The sequence below is a fragment of the Mobula birostris genome, chromosome 25 (assembly GCF_030028105.1).
Source record: "Mobula birostris isolate sMobBir1 chromosome 25, sMobBir1.hap1, whole genome shotgun sequence".
NCBI classification, from domain to species: domain Eukaryota; kingdom Metazoa; phylum Chordata; class Chondrichthyes; order Myliobatiformes; family Myliobatidae; genus Mobula; species Mobula birostris.
Window position 1 is genome coordinate 20277424 of NC_092394.1, and position 23440 is coordinate 20300863.

General features: G+C 36.8%; 1 protein-coding gene across 4 annotated transcripts in view; it reads left to right on the forward strand.

Moving 5' to 3' along the window:
• The window catches only part of taok1a (TAO kinase 1a), a 160010-nt gene extending 138585 nt beyond the window's left edge, over positions 1 to 21425 (forward strand). For all 4 annotated transcript variants that reach the window (XM_072243752.1, XM_072243753.1, XM_072243755.1 and 1 more), the window contains exons 16-20: positions 1235 to 1438; positions 1824 to 2063; positions 4189 to 4401; positions 12148 to 12330; positions 14734 to 21425. In XM_072243752.1, coding sequence (XP_072099853.1) covers positions 1235 to 1438; positions 1824 to 2063; positions 4189 to 4401; positions 12148 to 12330; positions 14734 to 15195 — 1302 coding nt within the window. In that variant the 3' untranslated portion in view covers positions 15196 to 21425. The remainder of the gene's footprint in view (positions 1 to 1234; positions 1439 to 1823; positions 2064 to 4188; positions 4402 to 12147; positions 12331 to 14733) is intronic.
• Positions 21426 to 23440: the final 2015 nt, after the last annotated feature.

Below are 23440 nucleotides of genomic sequence, written 5' to 3' on the forward strand. Positions count from 1 at the left end.
TTAGGGTCTTGGCACACACTGTATTGTCCACTGGCATTCTTCTGGCAGTTGCTATGGGTCATTGTGGAGAGACTATAAATGAAGGTGCTGATTAGATCAATAGAAGTGTATCACCTTAGAGATATTTTTGGGTTGGGGAGAGCTAGGCAGCTAAATAAAGAAAGGAGAAAGACATGTTCTGTTATATCCGGCAGGAGGCAATGAGGGAATTCATTGGATCTAAGTGGTCTGTCAACATCTGAAGCAGTCACTGCTAGTACCCAACAATGGGGGGCATCCTTTAACCCTGTATTTTCAGCAGTGAGTAGCTGACTGCATATTTCTAACTGCCCAATACAAGCCTTCATAGGGTGACCAATTGATTGACTAGCTGAGGACAGTAGTTTGTGCCAGGTTCCACCACACTAGCAGGTAGAGCTAGGGTTCATGGCAGGTCCCTGGCATAACAGCATATGGCCAGAGCCAGATATACAGCTGCAGGAATTCAGGTATGTACTTTCTAGAGTCAGTGTCTGGAGGGTAGCGCTCATGAAGCTGCTATGTGCGTCATAGCATAACTTCAACGTACCTTCCAATTTAGGTGCAGGAATAGACCAACAGGCAACTTGTCCATCAACCCTGCATTATCATTCACAAAGACTGACTGATCTAATTCTAGCCTCAACTTCACATTCACATCTTCCATCAATAACCTTTCACCTCCTTACCATGATCTATTTAACTGAGAAATATTCAAAACCTCTGCTGCTCAAAAGACTCTCAACAGTCAGTAAAAATTTCAGCTAATTTCCTCAAGTGTTTTAAATAGCTAACCTATATTTTTATAGATGTTCCCTCATAAGAGATTCAATGGGCCGAACAGCCAAATTCTGTTTCTGTGTCTTATAGTCTTATCTCAAACGAGAGCACGTTGTTTCACAGTAAAGAGCCAGTCATTTAAAACTGAGGTATTTGGAAATTTCCAGCAGAGGACGATGAATCTCTGAAATTCTCTGCTCCTGAGAATTGTGGAGGCTAGCTCATTTTAAGTGGAAATAGGTAATTTTTTGAACATTTGAGGTATTGAGAGCGACAGCAATCTGTCACAGAGGAAAAGTTGAGGCCTGGGTTAGATTAATAATGAATGACAAGGCAAGCTTGAGAGGCCAGATGGTGTTCTAGTGATGGTGAAAGTAAAACGAGATTGCACAGTAATTTTTCAAGAATATGACAAAATTATTTTTATATTTGACAGGAATTGAGTGAAAATCAGAGTACCCCAAAGAAGGAAAAACAAGAATGGTTGTCTAAGCAGAAGGAAAATTTCCAACATTTTCAGGCTGAAGAAGAAGCTAATTTACTGCGGCGCCAGCGCCAATATCTAGAACTGGAATGTCGACGTTTCAAGCGGAGAATGTTGCTTTCACGTCATAACCTTGAACAGGATCTAGTGCGAGAGGTACATTTAAATTGGCAGTGTTTATAACAGTAAATATTTCAATTTAATCATGTTCAGTCTTCATATATCAAACATCTTGTTATACTGTAGATAATCATCTGCTCATCAGCAGTAGTTTGTAGATAATGAACTGAATTTGAAGTAGGCTTGTGCAGTTCTGTTACAGTACTGATACGTTTACAGCAAAGACAGATTGTCTATTATACAGGAAAACTAAATATTTCAGGCATTTGTTTCAGCTGTAATATTTGTGCCAGTTGGCATCCATAGAAGGAGAGATAGCTAGAACTTTAAAATGATCTTTTATCAATAGCAAATGGAAATTATGTTTATTGTTGTACCTCATAGTAGGTGGTTGCCCCTCAAGTATTATTATCTTCCTTAGGAGCTGAACAAGAAGCAAACACAAAAAGATCTGGAACATGCAATGTTACTGCGCCATCATGAATCCATGCAGGAGCTGGAATTCCGCCACCTCAATACCATACAGCGTATGCGCAGTGAGCTCATTAGACTGCAGCACCAGACTGAGCTCACCAATCAACTGGAGTACAACAAACGTCGAGAGCGGGAGCTGCGGCGTAAACATGGAATGGAAGTGCGACAGCAGCCCAAGAGTCTGAAGGTATGGGTGAATATAAAATATTTTGTCTTAAACACAAGGGATTTGGCAGGTGCTAGAAATCCAGAATAACATGCACAAAATGCTGGAGGAATCCAACGGGTGAGACAGCATCCATGAAACGTTGACTGTTTATTAATTTCCATAGATGCTGCCTGACCTGCTGAGCCCCTCCAACTCTTTGTGTTGCTATAGTTTTGCATTTCCTCACTGGCTTTGAGTATCTTCCATCTAAAAAGGTGACAGTAACCTGTTCTCAGGTCACTGTAATTTCACTCTTCAGTTGCTTGGTCTGATGGTGTACAAAACTGGAAGCATCTTTTTCTCCTCTGAGAAAGGTGGTTGTAAACATTGTACATTACTACCTAAATAATGCTTTAGCTTTCAGACAGTCAGCATTAATTTTATACTAACTTGTAAATTTAATCAACTGAACCTCTTAATATTGTTTTAATTATGATTATGTGTGCTCAATCATACAATATTTGGTTACTTGTATGCTAAGTTTGATATTAAGCATCGCTTATCTCGAGTGCTTAAGCTTGATTGACGGTATCACCTGGGTGGGCCTTCATGGTTTCCACATTCAGGGTTGCAGTAATCAATTTTATAAATGTTTAAAAAAAAACCTGGGTTACATTTTTCAACTCTTCTCCTTATTGTTTGGAGAAATGAGGTTGTGAAATGGTTGCACATGAAAATACTTAAGCCTTAGGAAGTTAATGATACATTCTGCAATTTTATTGTAGCCCTCCATATTTTTTTTAACCTATGATTCATCTTCACATTGTTTTATTAATATCCTCAAAATTCAAGTATTAAACCAAGTATTCCCTTAATGTTTGCATTAGCACTGTAGGATTATTGAAGTTAGCATGCTCTCCTCTGAAAATATAGTAAATAAAAAGCCCCAACAAAGGGGTTCATACTTAACATTTGCTGATCATTGTCATTTCCTGCATGCCAATTCTTGACAGGCATTTAACTACAATAAACAAGTCTCTATTGAAAGAAGAATATGAGTGATGGTCAGCGATGAAATATCTTGTGATTTTTGTGAATGGGAAGTGTATTACATACCTTTTAAGTTTTTAATTTTGACATGATTACAAATCTACATGCTCAAACAACAAACTATATGAGGAGAGGTGATTCACATGAATTGAAAGCTGGGGGATAGCAATCCTGTTGTTTCCTACAAAAGCTTTTGTTGATGTACAGTGGAATAGAAGCCACATCAACTGGCCTTCATTTGGTGCCGAGTCACCAGAGAATGACATTGTGGTTTCAGAGAGCATTCTCTCACATTTGAACAGCACTCACTTAAAGAGTACACTTAGCATATTTTATGTGGAGCCTGTGATTTTCTCACTTCATATGAAATCACCCTTTGCACAAGTTAAAGGGAAACTCAGCTTATTTGGTCCATCATCATGGACTTCAATACCTGGAACTGCTTGCAGGTTATCCACTTGATGATTTCAGTCTGATTTAGCCCTTTGCCACACCACTGTAGGTTTGCTTTGAACTTACCACCAGGAGATGTATGAATGCATCCGAAAGCCTATATCACAAGCCTAAAATGATTGTTGAAATTCAAATTTCCCTGCCTTCTCAGGCCTCTCTTCTCCAAGATAACCAAATCACTTCATGTTCTCTGCTACCAGTTCTGCCACTGTAGAAAAAAGATATTCATGCATGTCCAAAAGAAACTACATTGCACACTGCACACAGTACGTTTGAGCTGACTTGTATGTTCCATATTTTTATTTTCTGAAATTTTAAATGTTTTGAATAGCAAAATATAAGGATCGAGTATTACTCATCAATTCTCCATAAATTGAAGAGACTACACAAGTTCAGACATAGACCATAGGTCCATATGACATAGCAGAATTAACCCACCACCGTCCCATCATGAATGATTTATTATTATCCCTCTCAACCCCATTCTCCTGCCTTCTCCCTGTAACCTTTGATAGCCTTATTAATCAAAAAACTCCACAGATTCACCACCCTGTGTCTAAAGAAATTCCTCAACATAAAAGCTGGAAATTCTGTTCTGTAGAAACTTAAAAATGTTGACCTCTGGGATGAAATCTGTAAAACAACTTTGTACATTTTGTAGTCAAAAGAGTTGCAAATCAAGAAGCAATTCCAGGACACTTGCAAGATACAGACACGGCAGTACAAGGCACTTCGCAACCACCTGTTGGAAACTACTCCTAAGAGTGAACACAAGGCTGTGCTCAAGCGACTGAAGGATGAACAGACAAGGAAACTAGCCATACTTGCAGAACAGTATGATCACAGTATCAATGAAATGCTGTCAACACAAGCAGTGAGTATTTTTTTTGTATTTTTAATTAAATTTTAGTTAGTTGGATGAATATCTCCTCAGCTGGATGGAAGTAGCCCATCAAAGATTGGGTTCAGAGTGAAGATGGATTCTGAGCTAAGCAATCATATATAACGTTTAGACGTAGCTAATTGCTCCAGTACTCGTGCAAGCAAGCAGTACTCTTAATTTTCTGCCATAACCTTCTGTAGTAATTGTGATTTGACACTGTTGATACTGTTGCAATCAAAATAATATAAGGGCAGTACAATTATTTATTCTAAGTTCCACTACACCATTACTATTCATGTACAATATTCTACCTTGAATGAACAAAGATGAATGCTTCAAGCTATTGTTTTCTCTGTCTGACGCACAGCGTATATCTATAACTGTTTTAGTATATTTAAATTTAAAATAAAAACAGTAAATACAGAATGTGCTTTGTCAACGTCACTGGGGAAATGTGCACTGGTGTTGCCTGACCAGAGGATTTCAGTTTTTATTCACATTTCCAGCTTCAAAGTATTTTACTTAGGTAAAGTTAATTTGAACCTAACTTTAATCACCTTAATTTCACTCTTTGCTCCCAAAGTTTTTGATAACATTGAACTTGTTTCTTTATATAAGTTATCTGGTGGGGGGGGGTGGAGGGAGCTACTAAGCTTGGATTATTTACAAATGCTATTTCTGTAGATTCTGAAACTAACACAAAAAAAAATTCCAATTGTAACAGCTAAACAAACATGAGATAATGCCATTCAGATACGATGTACACCACCATTTTATTCTGGCATCTCTAATGATTAAATTTCACAATTTTTTCAAATTTGGTGAAGTAGTCACTAATAACTGTGGTTATTGGTACATCTTGTGCAGGAGTGCACAAACGTGGCTGCTGCAACCACTTCAAGGCAAAGTTACATTATTTGTTAATGAAGCATATTTCTGCTTTGTGGTAAATAAAGGATCTTTGCTATTATTTAATACTGTATTCGTAACGCCAACAAAACACAGTTTTTGTTGTTTTTAAAAAGGCAAACAACAGGAATTCTGCAGATGCTGGAAATTCAAGCAACACACATCAAAGTTGCTGGTGAACGCAGCAGCAGGCCAGGCAGCATCTCTAGGAAGAGGTACAGTCGACGTTTCAGGCCGAGACCACACAGTCCTGACGAAGGGTCTTGGCCTGAAACGTCAACTGTACCTCTTCCTAGAGATGCTGCCTGGCCTGCTGCGTTCACCAGCAACTTTGATGTGTGTTGCCTGACAGTTCCTGTTGTTTTCACTTTAAACCATTTATTTTATATTGAGTTGAAATGGATCAGCATCTGCAGAATTCCCATGGTCTCCAGGAATATGAGAAACATTACAATAAATGATTGTCAAAATCATGAATGCTATTTTAGAATGCAGTAGCCAATGGCAGTCCTAGGTTAAAAAAAATAGGAGAAAGTAACATTACTTGGAATATTTAATGCTGTAGCTTTTTCATTCACTACATTTAATACTGGTATGTCCATGCACCAGCACTCAGTTGATTTATGAGAAAGGTACCCATCGAGGTAAATATATATGAAATTAGCTTTTTTAGGCCCATGAGTTTACTAAGCTGTAAATATAGTTTAGTGTACCCTCGGCATCTCACTTAAGCCTCCTATAAAGAATTGTCAGGATATTCTGCAGTGAAACTAGTTCACATGCTGAAATTCCCATCACTTAAATGTATTTCTCTCAAGTGTGGTGGGAGACAGCATAGATTGTGGATTACTGAATCATCAACAGTAATTTTGGAGGTACTGTTTAAAAATGTCTGCGCCTAAATTATGTCAATTTCATGGTATAATGACAGTGAACACAGATGGTTTTGTCATTGCCACAACTGCAGAATCTAGACAACACTTGCCAAAGTGGAAAATGTAATTTTTTTATATTTAATCTATTAATGGTTATTCAGTTTTACAAGTAAAACCCTGATAATTTGGTATCTGATGGTTTGACATGTGGCTCACTGAAGCAGTTTCCATGTTCCTTTAAACTCAGTGAGGGCCCATTTCCAGCAGTGCTCTCTATGAAGAAATAACATAATAATTGAAGGAAAAATAGTTACAGTGAATAAAAATGTTGGTTAATTAGTTTTACTGCAAAACCATGCTTTAGTGGAGGTCGTGGCAAAATGAATCAAAGAAGAGTTGAATGACGAAGGAGAATATGATCTATGGAGAACTAGGAAAGTAGGAGTGGGTCTGATAGGATTGCTCTGCAAGGTGAGAGCATAGACCTGAAAGAAGAATGGGCCCCTTTGCTGAAATAAGGAAGAAAGAACATCATTTGAACTCTGCTGCATTTATTACATCGTTGCATTGATTTTCGAAAAGCAACTTGTCCAGAAATATAGTGTAACTGCATAAACCTGCAAGCCATTCAGTTCAAACATTCAAGTCTTGGAGTTGAGTATAGTTCTTTCTCCTTCCTTCATCCAGAAATCAGAGACAGTAGTTACAACTATGACATAGTCTTTGGATGATCATAATGTCAGTAACATAACTGCTGATTCTTTCTCAAACCATTTAAAAATCCAGTCTGTCTTTCAAATCATACTTGCCTCTGGCTAGTGCTTTTGTAAAGAACTGCTGCCAAAGTTCTCCTTGCATGTCAATGTGTGTCACTTGTGGTTTGAAACATGCTTGTTAGAGACAAACGCAGGAGTAAGATGCCAGCACATCTGACATCTTGTCATGTTGCTGGTCTCATCCCCCCAAAGTCACCTGGTAGAGAACTGATTTATTGAATTTGCAACTGAATGCCCTTGCATCTGACCTTACAGCTGCTAGTGCAGTTAGCATAATTGAATGAAATCACTGATCTGTAGGTAAGTGCACTATTCAATTTTTATTTGGTTTATTTCAATGTTAAAGTGTTTATTTCAGTTTTAATTTTTTAAATTTTAAAACTAATTGAACAGCTGGGATGATGTACTGCGTCCGGTGCTCCCGATGCAGCCTTCTATATACTTGGCGAGACTGGGCGCAGGCTGGGAGACCGTTTCGCTGAACACCTATGCTCTGTCCGCCAGAGAAAGCAGGATCTCCCAGTAGACACACATTTTAATTCCACGTCCCATTCCCATTCTGATATGTCTATCCATGGCCTCCTCTACTGTAAAGATGAAGCCACACTCAGATTGGAGGAACAACACCTTATATTCTATCTGGGTAGCCTCCAACCTGATGGCATGAACATTGACTTCTCTAACTTCCGTTAATGCCCCACCTCCCCTTCCTACCCCATCCGTTATTTATTTATCTTTTATTATTATTAATAATTTTTTTCTCTCTCCTTTTTCTCCCTCTGTCCCTCTCACTATACTCCTTACTCATCCTCTGAGCTTCCCCCCTCCCCCTTTCTTTCTCCCTAGGCCTCCTGTCCCATGATCCTCTCATATCCCTTTTGCCAATCAACTTTCCAGCTCTTAGCTCCATCCCTCCCCCTCCTGTCTTCTCCTATCATTTCAGATCTCCCCCTCCCACTTTCAAATCTCTTACTATCTCTTCTTTCAGTTAGTCCTGACGAAGGGTCTCGGCCCGAAACGTCGACTGTACCTCTTCCTCGAGACGCTGCCTGGCCTGCTGCGTTCACAAGCAATTTTTATGTGTGTTGCTTGAAATTCCAGCATCTGCAGATTTCCTCATGTTTGCGTAACAGCTTTAAGCAGTTATCAGAGGAAACAATTCAGGAATCTTTAACAACAGCAACCTCTCAAAGGTTATCCTGGTGATCGAAGCAGGTGCTGAGATCTGGTGACTGCTGATAACCACATTGCAGCAGGGCCACGCAAAAGTGGAGGATCAGTTTGGTTGGCCCACTGTATCAGTCAGGATTAATGTGGGCAAGCAATGTGTTTGGATGGCGAATTGAGTGGTCTTGTCTCTCTCAAAGAAAGCAATATCAGATTGAGCAATATACCTGCAAAGTTATTCAAATTGAGAATAGCGTGCATGCTTGCGATATGCATTTTAAGTAACTTTGACAACAACAATAATGTACATGGGCTTGTAATTTATATAGTTAAAAGGCAGAAATTATTTTCCTGTTGTTCACTTTCCTCATCATTTACTAACTGCAGTCCCACTGTTGCTGCCTACTCAAACCACAGTTATATATTTTTTTATCTACTTGAGTAGGTGGATAAATCCCTGGGTTGCATTATAAAGATGAATAATCATAATACAAAATATCATAGTTGTGATCAGGAGTGAGGAACGTCATGAATTCCTTACTGGATTGTTATCCATCAAATGCAGGAATTTTTTTCAATCATTACAATCACCTGTGTAATATTGAGCTCAGTAATAGGGGTTTTCATGATATTTTAATTCTTAACCATCCTGATTCGCGAAGAAGTAAATTGAAAGCATCTCTCTGAAATGTATTTGAAGTAACTTGGATCATAATAATAAGATGCAACCCATGCTTCTTACTGTTATTCCAAAAGCATTTCATAAGTATGCAATTTATTGGTAATATTATCAGTTTTATTAATAAAAAATCCTCAAAGTTAATTTTATTTCCAAAATAAGATAGTTCTTTTTTTTCCAAAATACTCAGAAATGAGCTGCAGAAATAACTACTTCTGAATTAGATTCTTAAGTTGATTTTAGGTGACCTGAAAACAATAAAGGAGATATAATTTATTCTAACAACTAAAACTTTTATTTTAAAGTAAATGATTATACTTTGATGTGATTTCCCCCCCCCCCCAATGTCTTAAGTTTACAATCCCTATGGAAGCTGGCATTTAGATTTTTATTTCTATTTTTGTCAGTAATGTTTACAAGCAGCAGATGGCAGTACATTTTCAAATCTTCAGCCATATCAAATTAATTTATAAATGGGTGAAATAAGTATTCTAGTGGTAAAAGGATTAACTGTTGAAATGCTATATTTAATCTTGTTCTCTACTTTGGTTGATTGATCTTGTTAGCAAATTACTTGTTTAATTTGTGCTTTTTTAATTGAGCCTGATTTTGTGTTAGCACATGAAGCATAGTGGTTTGTGTATACCAGCAGCTGTCTAATAATCAAAATTTTGTGAATTGAATTGCTCAGCCAGTCAGTCAGCAGCTATGGAAAGAGAAATGGAGATTGCTTTGAATCAAATCCTCTTCATTAAAACAGGGAAGGAGAGAAACAAAGTTAGTATCAAACTACTGAGAGTGTCAGAGAATGGATAGTTCAAATAAACGATCACTAATAGGGTGAGATTAGTAGTCCTGGAGATGAGCTGTAAAGGCAAGTTTTGGTCAATACTTTGTTGAAAACAAGGGATTTAGCAAGACAAGATAAATGGACAGAATTCCTTTGCAGAGCAGAGCACCTTCAAGGTTGATATTCTTGAAAGAGAAGTGACTGAATCCAAAAGAAAATGGAATTGCTAACTGTGAAGAAGCTGTGATCTGCTTTCCAAAGGGAATTCTGTCTGTCTCTAATATCTGTTCCCCCTCAGTGATTTCTGTTTCTCCTCTGATCTTAAGCAAATTGTTGAGCAAAACTCAATTTCTTTCCAGCTTATCTCCAGGACAAGCCTAACCTCGTCCTGTCAGGGATAATGTCATTGTTCTGGCTCTCTTTGTCTAAGTGGTTTTTACTCCAAAGTTTCACTTAGTTTCTCTATCCATGGATGCTGCCTGACTTAGAACAATACAGTGCAATACAGGCCTTTAGGCCCACAATGTTGTGAGGACTTTTTAACATTACTGCAATATCAATCTAATGCTCCATCCCACATAGTTCTCCGTTTTTTTTCATCCACGTGCCGATTTAAGAGTCTCTGATATATTTGCTTCTACCACCACCCTGGTAGCTCCACACACCCACAACTGTTCATGTACTAAAACAAATAAAATCTACCTCTGACATCCCCATTAATACTTTCCTCCAATCACTTTCAGATTATGCCCCCTTGTATAAGCCATTGCTGCTCCGGGAAAGAGTCTCTGGCTGTGCATTCTGTGCCTCTATTAGCTTGTCCATCTCCTCATCCAATTTTACTCTAAAGAGAAAAGCCCTAGATCGCTTAACCTATTCTCATAAGATATATTCTCTAATCCAGACAGCATCCTGATAAGTCTCCTCTTCACCCACTCAAGCTTCCACATCCTTCCTATGATGAGGTGGCCAAAATGGAACACTAAGTATTCTAAGTAAATGGAACTCCAAGTATTCACCAATCCACAAATTTTCAGTGTCTGCAGTACTTTTGGTGCAAATGCAGATACTTTTCCTGTAAGTAGAGGTAACTAACTGGCATTTATTTCAGGGCAGCGCCCTCTGTAGGACATGCATGATTTCTGAACTAGACAAGCATCATCGAGGTTTTTCAAACATTGGATTGAAGAATTTTCACAGAAGCTACACCAGAAAGATTTAAAAGAAATAAGATGTGCATAATTTAGATGTAATTGAAAAGATATAAGATTAATTGCAAAATACAGATAAGTTTAGATTTTTTTTACATTAAAACTTAGAGCATCTTGTAAGGGGATGAGACTTTTCAATTATTGAAATTTCAACATGGTACTTGATAAAGTCACATGTAACCAATTGATCAGAAAAGTAATAACTCAGTGGTTCTGAGGAAAATGTAAAGGCAGTTTAAAAGTGGTTCAGTGGGAGACAGCAAAGGGCAGGAATCAGAATTCCAGTGGCGAGAGGCCACTGGAATTCATTCTAGATCCAGTGCTTTTTTTTTCAAATGTTAGTGGGCAATGATAAGGAGGTCTGCCAGACAAAACCTTTATTGAGAAGAGTTCTAAGCAGCAGCAGGATAATAGTGGACTAGTCAAGTGGTTTCAAAAGTGGGCAAATAGAATTTAAAACGTTTAAGTTAATGCATCTGGGGACATTACATTAGGCAAGGGAAGAAATGCAGAGATTTTGAGTTGTCAATACACAGTTGCTTGAAGGTTTTAAAAAGTGTATTAGAAGGCATACAGGATGTTTGCCTTGAGTTGTGACTTGTATAAGAGCACAGAGATGGTTCTAGATGTGCAACAAACGGTACCTGCCTATAGAACACCATTTAAGGCACAGTCAGAACATAGTGTACAATTCTGGTCACTGCATTATAGAAAGCACCGGAGAGAATGCAGAGGAGATGTACAGGTCTAGAGACTAGCATTGATATGTAGAGACTTCCTTAGCTGGGACAGAGAAATTGATGGTAAGTTTGATTGAGAGAGTAGAGTCAGGTAAGGCCTTAAATGAGAGGTAATCAAAGCCCTTGGTAGACATATTGGTAATCTGGGGATGAGAATTTAAGCTAATTACTGGAATGATTGAAAGGATGTTGAGGAAATCTTTTTGGAGTAATGTGATTCGGGAACTCTCTGTCTAAAAGGGTAGAGGAGGCAAAAATCTACATCCAAAAGACGACAAATGGGTACCCTTTATAGCGGTAGACTTGAGAGCTGGGAAATAACTGCATGTATAGCCAGCAATGGCCAAATGGCAAATGTTCAGTGATGATTTTCTCTAATGCAGTCACTTTCATATATTAATAAGATGTGTTTGAATTTTTTTATATGTCAAAACTGAAACAATGGTAATGTTTTAGTTAGCTAGGTGACATCAGAGGATACATTTTGCACTTGTGCATTCCAATGATGTTTGTTATCAAACTGAACAGTTGTCTTAATTCAAAATATTTATTAATTTTCTTTTCCTATTATTAAATAAATCTTCTTACAGTTACGCCTAGATGAAGCTCAGGAGGCTGAATGTCAGGTGCTGAAAATGCAATTGCAACAGGAACTTGAGCTGCTGAATGCATACCAGAGCAAAATAAAAATGCAGACTGAGGCACAGCACGAGCGTGAACGTAAGGAATTGGAGCAGAGAGTCTCGCTACGCAGAGCCCTACTAGAGCAAAAGGTACAACATAACTGCATGTCTAAATGCACTAGAGTTTCAAAAATGATCTGGTATTTTCAAATGTAAATTCACCCAGTTCATTACAAAAGTTTTTCAAAATGACAGTTAAGTAATGCTTGTAATATTAAGAGCTTCTAAAATTTGCTCTGCCTTCTTATTAATTTCAATCTGGATACTTAGGTTGGAATTGATTCTTCTATTAATGTATCTACCTTTGAACAGAATGTTAATAATATTCAAATGAAAGGAGCATGCTTACAATGCCTCGCAGGTTAGGCAACAATTTTGAAGAATCAGAACTGAAAAGGTTAAGTGAAAAGGAAGCGGAAAGGGAGTGAAGAAGGTGTAATCAGGTGGACGTCAAAGGATTGGTTAAAGGAAAGATGACACAGGTCAAAAGTGGTATTAGAATAGGAAAAGAAAGAAAAGTGGTCTAGAGGAGGTGTAAGTAGCAGAAGTGAACTGGTCGAAGTCCACATTGAATCCTGAAGATTGTAATATGTCTAATTAGAAGATGATGTGCTGCTGCTGCTCATATAAAACCAGAAAATGCTGGTAATAGCCTTAAAACAATAAATCTCGTTTCACAGATGGTGGCTGATCTACTTGGATTTCTTTTTCGCATTTTCTGTTTTGTTTCTTTTTATATTCCTGTTTTCATTTGATTAGTGTAGGATGCCAAGAACCAAAGTAAAAGAGAGAGAGATATGTAGAATTCAAATGGGAGGTGACCAGAAGCTAAATATTACAATTGCATACTGATTAGTGGTATTCTGCAAAGTTACCCAAACATCATTTGTGATCTTCATCATAGAGAATTTGAAAGAAGTTCAGATAAATCACTTCATCTGGAAAAACGTATTTGGATATCTGTGTGTGAGAATACTGAAGGCCAAGTGTTTCATCTCCTGTGCTTACTTGCACAGGAAGGTGCTCTGGAATAGGGATGGAATTTTAATGTCACAGGCAGTGGTCTCATTGGAATGCTGAAAGGAGATGAGATCTAGGGAGAATCAGTGTAACAGCTGAGTTGCCAGAAATAGGGAAAGTTTGATCTGTTGACCATGGGGTTGATATGATAGAAGATAAGGACCTTGGAAACCATATAAACAGCCTGGTATGGGTGAATGTTCTGAAGGGAGGAAACAAGCATAACCAAAACTCCTCTTGATTTATCCTCCCATAGTCACATTTAAGAGAATGTGAATATGTAAGCAGTGAGTAAGTCCTGTCAATTAAAATCTACACTGTACTGAAAAAAAATAGAAACATGATTTCATTAAGTTGGAAATGTTTTCCGAACACTTGAGGCTAGGTTTTACCTTCTTGAATTTATTTCCTAAAAACTGAGAATACTTTTTATCACTTTCACTGCTGTTCCATTTTTAAGATGGGTATCCTGAGAACCTTATTCAAGTCAGTTCTGCTTAGAGCCATTTCCAATATAGCCAGCTATGGAATTTCCATTGCTGAGGCTGCATTTGACTGGTATACAAATTTAAAAGTCACGGGCATTTCAGCGCTCTAAGTGATTACAGATTTCATAATTGATATTTTCTGTAAATGTTTTGTCATGTTTAATGAAACATTTAAAAGCGCGTGCCTTAATTCTGTTCAGCTTTGTAACTGGAAAAACCTTGATTTAGTCACTGTTAAGTAAAACATCTACTAGCAGTAGAACAGGTGTTTGAGCATATATGTGAGCTCTGTGATGCTGTTCCTATAAATATTTGTTGTTGGAAGTGTCGCTGTGCTTTCCCTGCTTCCATCATTGAACAGATAACAGATGGTAATGATGCTGCACTACCAACTACATAATAGCACATATTGGAAGCTGCTGAATAGTTCAAGCAGATTGGAGGTTAAAGGTTGCATTAGCCTTTAACACAAGCAGAGGCTATCAGAGTTGGAAGATAATTTTAGTTAAGCACAGAATTTAATTGGCATGATAGTGTAGTGGTTAGTGCAGCACTTTTACTTCTTGGGGCATCGGAGTACTGAGTTCCATTCTAGCATCCTCTGTTAGAAAGTTCATCCACTCTTCCCAAGTGCTCGTTAGTTTCTTCCAGGTGCTCCCTTCCTCCCACAGTCCAAAGGCATACAGGTTAATGGGTTAATTGGTCATTGTAAATTATCCTGTGATTAGGCTAGGGTTAAATCAATTTGTTGCTGGGTGACACAGCTTGGTGGGTCGGTAAGGCCTGTTCTGCACTGTATCCGTATAAATAGAATAAATAAAATGAAATATTTTCTACATATAAAAGTAGATCTACAAAATTATACCACCTTATATGAATTTTTTGTCAATACATGAAATCCTGCGCTTATGGAAAGCTTTAAATATCCTTGCAACAAACAAGCTACAGTTTCAAAGGCCTCATCGTAGGTACTTTTCTTTTACAGATTGAAGAGGAGATGCTGGCACTGCAGAATGAACGCACTGAAAGAATACGAAGCTTACTGGAACGTCAAGCACGAGAAATAGAGGCTTTTGACTCTGAGAGCATGAGACTTGGCTTCAGCAACATGGTCCTTTCTAATCTGTCTCCAGAGGCTTTTAGCCATAGTTACCCAGGAGCCACCAGTTGGTCTCATCACCCTTCTGGAGGAGCTGGACATCACTGGGGTCACCCCATGGGTGGCCACCATCCAGCCTGGGGTCACCCAATGTCAGGTGGATCCCAACCATGGGGACATCCTGCTGGCCCAGTTGTTGCTGTACCCAGAGGAGGTGGTATGGGGGTCCGCAACAGTCCCCAAGCTCTCAGGCGGACGGCTTCCGGGGGCAGATCTGAGCAAGGCATGAGCAGGAGCACAAGTGTTACATCGCAAATTTCTAATGGTTCACACATGTCTTACACATAATTTTAATTGGCTGGGGAACAGATGTGTTACTGCTGTCATGCCTCCATGCTCTGCAGAAACCGCCCATTTGCATCAATTTGAAAGCCCTCTATTGGTACTGCGGTTGTGATGCAGAGTGCAGGCATGTTTGTTTCGCCTTTCAGGAAAAACAGGTCTTTTGTGTTGCTACAGAATCTTTTCATTTGTCAACATTTCATACTCTATTTGTTTGATCAGTCCTTGAAAAAAATGTGAACAAAGGCCAAAAGAAAATCCTTGCTGAGCCTGGTTCTCTCCAGCTGGTACAGTGTGGCACAGTGACATCCCTTTACATGTCCTTTGTAGCATTATTCCTAATTGTGGCTTTAGTTGAAGCATTAGTAATTTTACTTTTTAAAACAAAAAAAACCCCTTTGATTGCCATTAGTTTCTGCTGGCCATTATACCATATACTTTTCAAGGGCTGAACCAGTAATCTCACCAGCTGCTAACCAACGTTATATTTGTTTGCCTGAGGCATTTATCTGCTGAAATAGATATATATGGGAAAAAAACACAAAAGGTTTAGATTCTCTTCCATGAGCAGAAAATGAATATAGTGAACAGACTGGAAGTTGGGCTGTGTTTGAAAATGGGACCGTATTATAGTTTGATGCAGCATTTGGTATTTATGAGCAGCCTCAAACCTGCATTTGTTTAGTGAACACAGGTCAGTTACTCATCTGGCATTAACCCTTTGCTACTTTATCTGTGAAATATTTAGCCACTAACATGTCCAAAATATGGACACTAGTTAATAGGAGGAATATTAATTTTAACTAATGCATAACATTAGTGATGCCATAAGTAAATCGCCAAATAATAGATTAAAGGAAAAACTGCCTTCTGCTAAATCTTTTGATTATCCCCACTCCATAATTTTCAGATTTTTTTTATTAAGTGCAGCATACTTTTTCGGTGAACCTTCACATGTCCCAATGAGCATGTCACGTGGCTTAATAATGGTGATGCTGCACCATAGTGAACATGTTCCAAATTTAAAGTATTTACAAGCTACTATAGAAAATGGTTTTAAACTCTACATATGAGAACTAACAACTCATTACCATTACGGAAACCCACACATACTGTTCTTAAAACAGTTTCGATACAGAACACTATTTTTAAATTATACAGATAGTATAATTTTATTTTTAATAAGTAAAAATTAAGAGTGTTTTTGTAATAGGCTGTTGTACAATATGCTCTGACCTTGGGCGCATGTCAGAAACAAAGTTACATTGTGCGGGTCTGTGAGTTGTACAATAATCTATTGCCACTATGCTGTGAATGTTATCGTCCCTTCAGAAAATACACTGCAGTAAGTAAAACGCTTCCCTAAAATTCAGGTTACATCAGAAAAGTTTTTTTTTTAAATTGAAGAATGTATGTATCTGTAAATATGTAGTAATTTGGAATTGCTGAGCTGCTGGCCTAGTTCCTGACTTTTTTTTATACTGAATTTAGGTTCTTTCAACAACAACAAAAAGAACTTAGTGCCATTATTAGCACCAGTGAGCATGCCTATGACTTTTTAGCATTCTATGTATCACTATTACTACTCTGTAGTATAATGTAACAAGTCTTAATGTGTTAAACAGACAAGAAATACATCTGAAAGCTATGCTTGCTTCGCATCCTTCCAGTGCTGACTGAATGGGCAGTAGAAAATTCCGTGTATATACTGCATTCCATATCAAAAATACATTTAATATAAACTTATGTTGAAGTGACATTAAATCTTGCCAATAACCTAAGTTTTTCTTCATGCTGCATTGTGTAACTTGTCACAGAATAATTTTAGTTGTCATTACTTTGCCAGAATCAGTAATGTGAATAGGAAGGCAGGTTGGTTTCCATATGTTTAACTTCAGTGTTACTTGGGCAAAGTTTGAATTATTTCCCTCATCACTTTATGTGATTGGTTTTAGTCTGATATTTTAATACTGGATTCCTGCCCTATAGATTGATGTTTGCACCATTCTCTAAGAAATTGCAAATTATACATATTATAAAAGTAAGACTCAATGCTGAGAATAAGAGCATGTTTCTACTTTTGCGAGTTGACAGTGTTCACACAGACCATTTTTATAGGGTGCTTGAATAACTTTTTAATATCAAATTTAGCTTTCAGCAAAAAAATTAATTCAGTGCCATTATTAGCACCAAGGTGCTTGAATGATTTTACAGGTGGAAACTCGGATATTAATATTATCAATATAGTCAGTACTGTTTAAAGGCAATTTATAAGAGCCCACCCAGTATTGTTTACTTCAATATTTAACAACAGTTTGGTGTGATAACATTCACCATTTTCAAATATCCTTAGGCAATGAGATAATTGGGATATACTTATATATCCATTGGAGGACGGTAGTGATTGAGATTTTTGAGAACCATCATCTATTCTGTGATTAGCTACACTGTGAAAGATTTGCAAAGTCCATTCAGACATCCATGGCTGAAAATCAGAACCTGCTACGCTGTGACAGGCTTTTAGCTTATTTTACAGCCATGGAAATATTGATATTTCTTAAACATGAGGAATGTTTATTTGTAAATTGAATTTAAGATTAGAGTTTAGTTGCAATATTAAACTTCTATCACCACGGTAAAATGCATCTTAAATATAGTGTTGGTTTAGTTTTTTTTTTGCAAAGGTCTTTTAATTTATCATTCACCTCCTTTACGTTAAGTAACCATACCCCCTTTTTGAAAAAAAGGAACTATTTGTAGTTGTATTTATAGGTCTATAATTATAATTTTTGGTTTTGACACATCATTTGGGAATATTGCCTATTGTGCAAAGTTGAGTGTCATCTTTTCAATGCCTTTTACCAGTGCTCTGTGACCTGCTTTTAGAAGGCTCATGAGAGTGTGCCAGAATGATTCTCTTCCCATTTAGATGCCCTTTCACTTCCCTAAGCAAGAAATACTTTGCTCTCACTTAATTCTCTACCTGATTGCAGAGTGTAAATCAGAACTACTTCATTGGGAGATTAATTGGCAACTTGCCATACTGCATATTGAAATATTGTACATTATCATGTCATTCATGGATGCAATTTTTATGCAGACTGAACAACCAGAATGAACAGTCATAACTTTTTTTATCCACTTTACTTACTGATATACTACCTCTGCCCAGTAGATGAATTAGAAATTTAAATTGAGCAAAAATGCAGTTAAAGGTAATTGTAGTGGGATTGTTAAAAATTCATCATGCACAGTGACTGAAAATCTTTCATGTCCCTCACAGACTTTTCTAATTCATTTAAAAAAGTGACCTAAGTAAATGACTTTTAACACTGAGAACAATGATGAATATCAGCATTGATGCACATCATATTATTTCACTGGATTTGATTTGCTGCTCTGGATCCTTGTAGTTGAATTCGTACACTAAACTTAACAATAACAAATCAACTTACCTAATCAACTTTCAAGATTTACTCTCTTACGCGCTCTATTTTTTCCCTTCACTTGCAGGCGTACACGCACACACAATGTATAGGCCTTGAGGTCTAAACTTGGCCAGGCATATAGCAACTTTTTGTTACGCAGACTCACTTATTGTGTAAGAGTGCTTTCCAGAACCTGTGTGATCTATTTTTATCTCCCTGACTTTGCTTTGGAACCTAAAATTGTAGAACAGTGTGATGTAATGGTTAATGTCAATGTGTGATAGAGATATGCATAGGTTTGCAAAGAAGAAAGTGTCATCTCTTTCATGTGGAAGTTAAGATGAATATGCTATAATCCAGTTTTCCATTTGGTAAGTTGTTTTCAAAACAAAAAAAATCTGACTGCTTAACTCTAATTTCAAGTTAAAATGAAAATTCTCATTTGAAACCTGCTTTTCAGGTAACTTCTGCATTGGTAACAGGTTACAAAAATGCTGAACTCCTTTCTAATGAAATATATGAATCATAGAGTTAAAATAAAAACTGCACTGAACTAGAACACTTCATTTCAAGGTAGAAATCGCCCAAGGTAGCTCTCTTCAAAGTATTGACTGCATGTTTTAAGTAGAAGCTAGGTGGTAGTGCAAAATACTATGACAAAACCAAGAATGGAATGAAAGCAGCTTAACAAAATAGTCATTGCCATGGATGTTATTTGTTTTGAGAAGCAAGAATAGAAGTGTGCCAAGTGTTGCTTTTTATAATTGACAATAATGACAGGGTTTTTGAAGGAATGGTAGAAGTACAAATTAAGAATGTTACAATGTGACATTGTAACGTTGCATTTTATACAGTGACTTCACAATCTTAATTATCTGCAATTTATTTTTACTGCAATGTTTATGATTGGCTTTGTTAGTTTTCATGCAAGATGTTGGCTGGGAACATAAGGCCTTAAATGATTTTTGAACATAATATCACAGCAAGGCTGTGGTTAGCTTTATAGATTAATCTTTGCCAGCATAAATTGCTGACTAGATACAGGTATGTCCTGGTTTTGGCCAATTTCTCTGCTTATAGGTGAAAACATCAAGCATACATTTACACAAAGTAGAAAAATGTACTTCATATTGGTAGATTTAGTTACTTTATATCTACCACTTTAAAATAATCAAGGAAGTAAAACACATTGATTAAAATATTTGCAGCATCGTCTATTTCATCATTAAAACAAAATGTTTACATTCACCCTCTGAATGAATATTGTGACCAAGTTCAATAGCTGTTATTTTTTTTACTTACAGATCATAATTGCAGCTAACCACCTATGGACTCAGAATTAGCTGTATGTGGCTTTGGATAATGAGTTTGACAAAATGCAGTTCAAGCTGAGGACAATTTGAAAATGAAGTCAGGAAAGAAAAATGAGCAGGGGAGATATAAAATCAAAAATGAGAATCCACCTGTAAGAACTGTTCCATCTGTAAAAGTCAGACCTTAAACTCCAAATTTCCTAGCTCTGCCCATCCAGAACCATTGTAAAGTTTTCCAGCATGCTGCCAATACACTTTTACCTTGAGCTTTGGTTTGCCCCTTGCCTTGATGAACTGCTAAAGGAATATCAACAATTGGCCAATATTACTGCCCACCAGTCAGGACAGAAGGAAAGGGAGCTCACCAAGAACAGCCTAGTGCTAAAATCTGTAGAATATTCAACTGTAGGTTATTATGGTATAGTAGTAATCTGTTAACGTGTAGTACTGAGCTTTACCCACCGTTGAGGTAGGGAATGACTACATGCTGTTTGGTAAGCTAATCTAATGTCCTTAGTTATATAAAATCCTTTTTCTCTTGCTATAGTTGTTGCTGGCTCTGAACAAAAATGAAAAATCACAGCTCTTATCGGGGGTTCTAAATAACTTAACGCAATTCCAGTTTTTAAAAATATACTATTGACTGCATATATGAAAGATGGCCTAATGACTTGACATCTTGTAAATGCATAATTTTATTAACAATTTCTTTGCAGTAAGATATTTATATGGTGTAAAGGGTTAAAGAAAACCACTAAACCCACACAGTACTTGAAGAGGATATTTGTACTAAAATGTTCATTACTAACAATGCTACTATCTGAATCCCTTTTGTTTTAGTATGCAACAAAAATAGTTTAATGTGCATTAGTAATGGATGAGGGACTGTGAGAAATGTTAATATTGTACATTTTAAATAGCTTGCAGAAATTGTGACAAAAGCTTGAGATTTCTAACATAAACATTAAAAATGTTTTAACACTAGTCCCATGGGGTGAAGACAACACATCATGAATGTATAACCTAATCTAACCTAGAGCAACTGGCTGGTTTTAAAAAAATCAGCATGTTTGAGCTTCTTCAACTTTTATCCTTACATTTCTATTCTGTTGTTTTTCTCTGCCTAATTCTGAATCTTATTTGCACACATATGGTAGAAAATTCTGATTTTTAAATTTTAACAACCAAATCTGCTTTAATCAATTTTTTAGCAATGTTATTCAAGTTGTTCATAGCTGGTTACCAATAAGTTCCTTCACTTATTGGTATTTCTTTTAAAAATTGTACAGTAAAAATGTCAGTATTCTGGTAACTTCTGGTTCAACATACATTAGCTCATATAACCTGTATTAATTGTATAGATTGTGAAGTTAAGCTGTTACCAAGTGTCAGAAAAAAAGAATAGGGTCATATGTAATATTTTGTTTGTAATTACCCTTTGTATCGTTACAAAGGAGATGTTAAAATCAACTGTAATAAAGTAATTTTAGTACAATTTGAGTATTTGCTTATTTCAAATGGTTGTGATGATAAACAGTATGTTTCATCATCATCATTATCAGGTGCCGTGCCCAGTTTGAGCTTTGACTGCCATGGCCAACACACTTCTATTTCGGGTCAAATGGATCAATTCACTGGTATTCATTTCCAGTTCTCTGGCTGCTGACGCCATCATCATTTATCTTTATCTTCCTCTTGCTTTCTTCCCTTCAATCTTTCCCATAATTACCATGCATTCTAACTCCTCTTTCCTAATCCCATGTCCAATGAAGTTACGTTGCTTTTTCATGATCTCATACATTATTTCTCTTTTTGTGTTTGCTCTGTTCATGACATCCTCGTTAGATATTCGTTTCGTCCATGATATTCTTTTCATCCTCCTCAAAAACCACATCTCTGCTGCTTCAATTTGTTTCCTCATGTTACTAGATATTGTCCAATATTCAGAGCCATATAACATAAATGGATAAATGTAACATTTCAGTACTCTGAGGCAGATTGTCATGCCTAGTTTCATATTGGTCAGTATACTCTTCATTCTTGTAAAGGTGTCTTTCACCATCCCTCTTCTTCTTCTGATGTCCATGTCACACCTGCCATCTGATGTCACCCAGCTTCCTAAGTAGCAAAAGTTCTTTACTTTCTTTACTTGTTTTATGTCTTCCCCATTTCTTCTCAGCCTGCAGATAGGATTCTCCTTTTTGGATCTCACCTTACATTCTGTCTTTTTGCAATTGATAGACCCATTTTTGCACTTTCTTTAACAACTATGTCAATTAAGTTTTGTAGTTTTTCCTCCATACTTGCAATTAACACAGTGTCATCCGCATATCTGAAATTATGTTTTCACTGCCAACTTTGATTCCCAAGATGTCTCTTATTTTTTTGTAATATTGTTTCACTGTACACATTAAATAAATCAGGGGAGAAGACACATCCTTGTCTAACGCCTGTCTTGATTTTTGAAAACTGACTCACTTCTCCATCTATTCTTACAGCGGCAGTTTGTTCCCAGTACAGATTTCTGATTAGGCGGTCTTTCGAATCTAGATCTAGAGTTTCCTGTAATATTTCAAATAACTTACTGTGCTTCACTTTATCAAATGCTTTTGTGTGGTCCATAAAACAAACAAACAAACCTTTTTGCACTTGAATAGCTTGTTCTGATAGTATCCTTAACATCAATATTGCGTTTTTTGTACCTTTGTCTTTCACAAAACCACATTGTTCTTTACCTATTTCAGCTTGTATCTTACTTTTAATTCTTGTCATCAAAATCTTAGAAGTATCTTGGTGATATGACTCATTAAACTTATGGTCTTATGTAATTCACATTCTATTGCTCCAGGTTTCTTAGGAAGAGTGATAAATACTGATTTTTTTCATCTCTTGTATTATTCCAGTCTCATAAATATCATTGATTAAATCAGTAAGTTTTTCAATTCCATAATCTTCAAGGGCGATAATTTATTCTATTACTAATTCATCAGGACCTACTGCCTTTCCTTTCTTCATCTTAATTATTGCATTGTGAACTTCAGATTTTAAAATACTTGGACCTTCAATGTTTTTCTTAATTTCTGGTTTTTCGCCTCGATCGTCTTCAAACAATTCCTGAATATATTCAGTCCATCTGTTCATAATCTCATTTTTGTCCATGATAATGGTACCATTCTTTGCTTTCAAACATCCACCTGAAGAACAGAGGAGCTTTTTACCAGTGATATTCTTGATTTGTTGATGTAACCTTTTTGGATCAGTAATAGGGATTCTTTCTATTTGCTCACGTTCCTGGTTTAACCATTCTTCTTTGGCTTTTTGACGTAAGCTTTTAACTTTTTAATCTAAGGATTTATATTCTATAGAATTTGCTTTCTTCTGTCTCCTCTCTTTCATTAGATTTTTGATTTCATCTGTCATCCATTTATTTCTCTGCTTTTTTTCTTTTTTAGGAATCACTGAGCAACAAAGATTAACATCATAGGAATTAGCTAAGTTCGTGGATAGGTG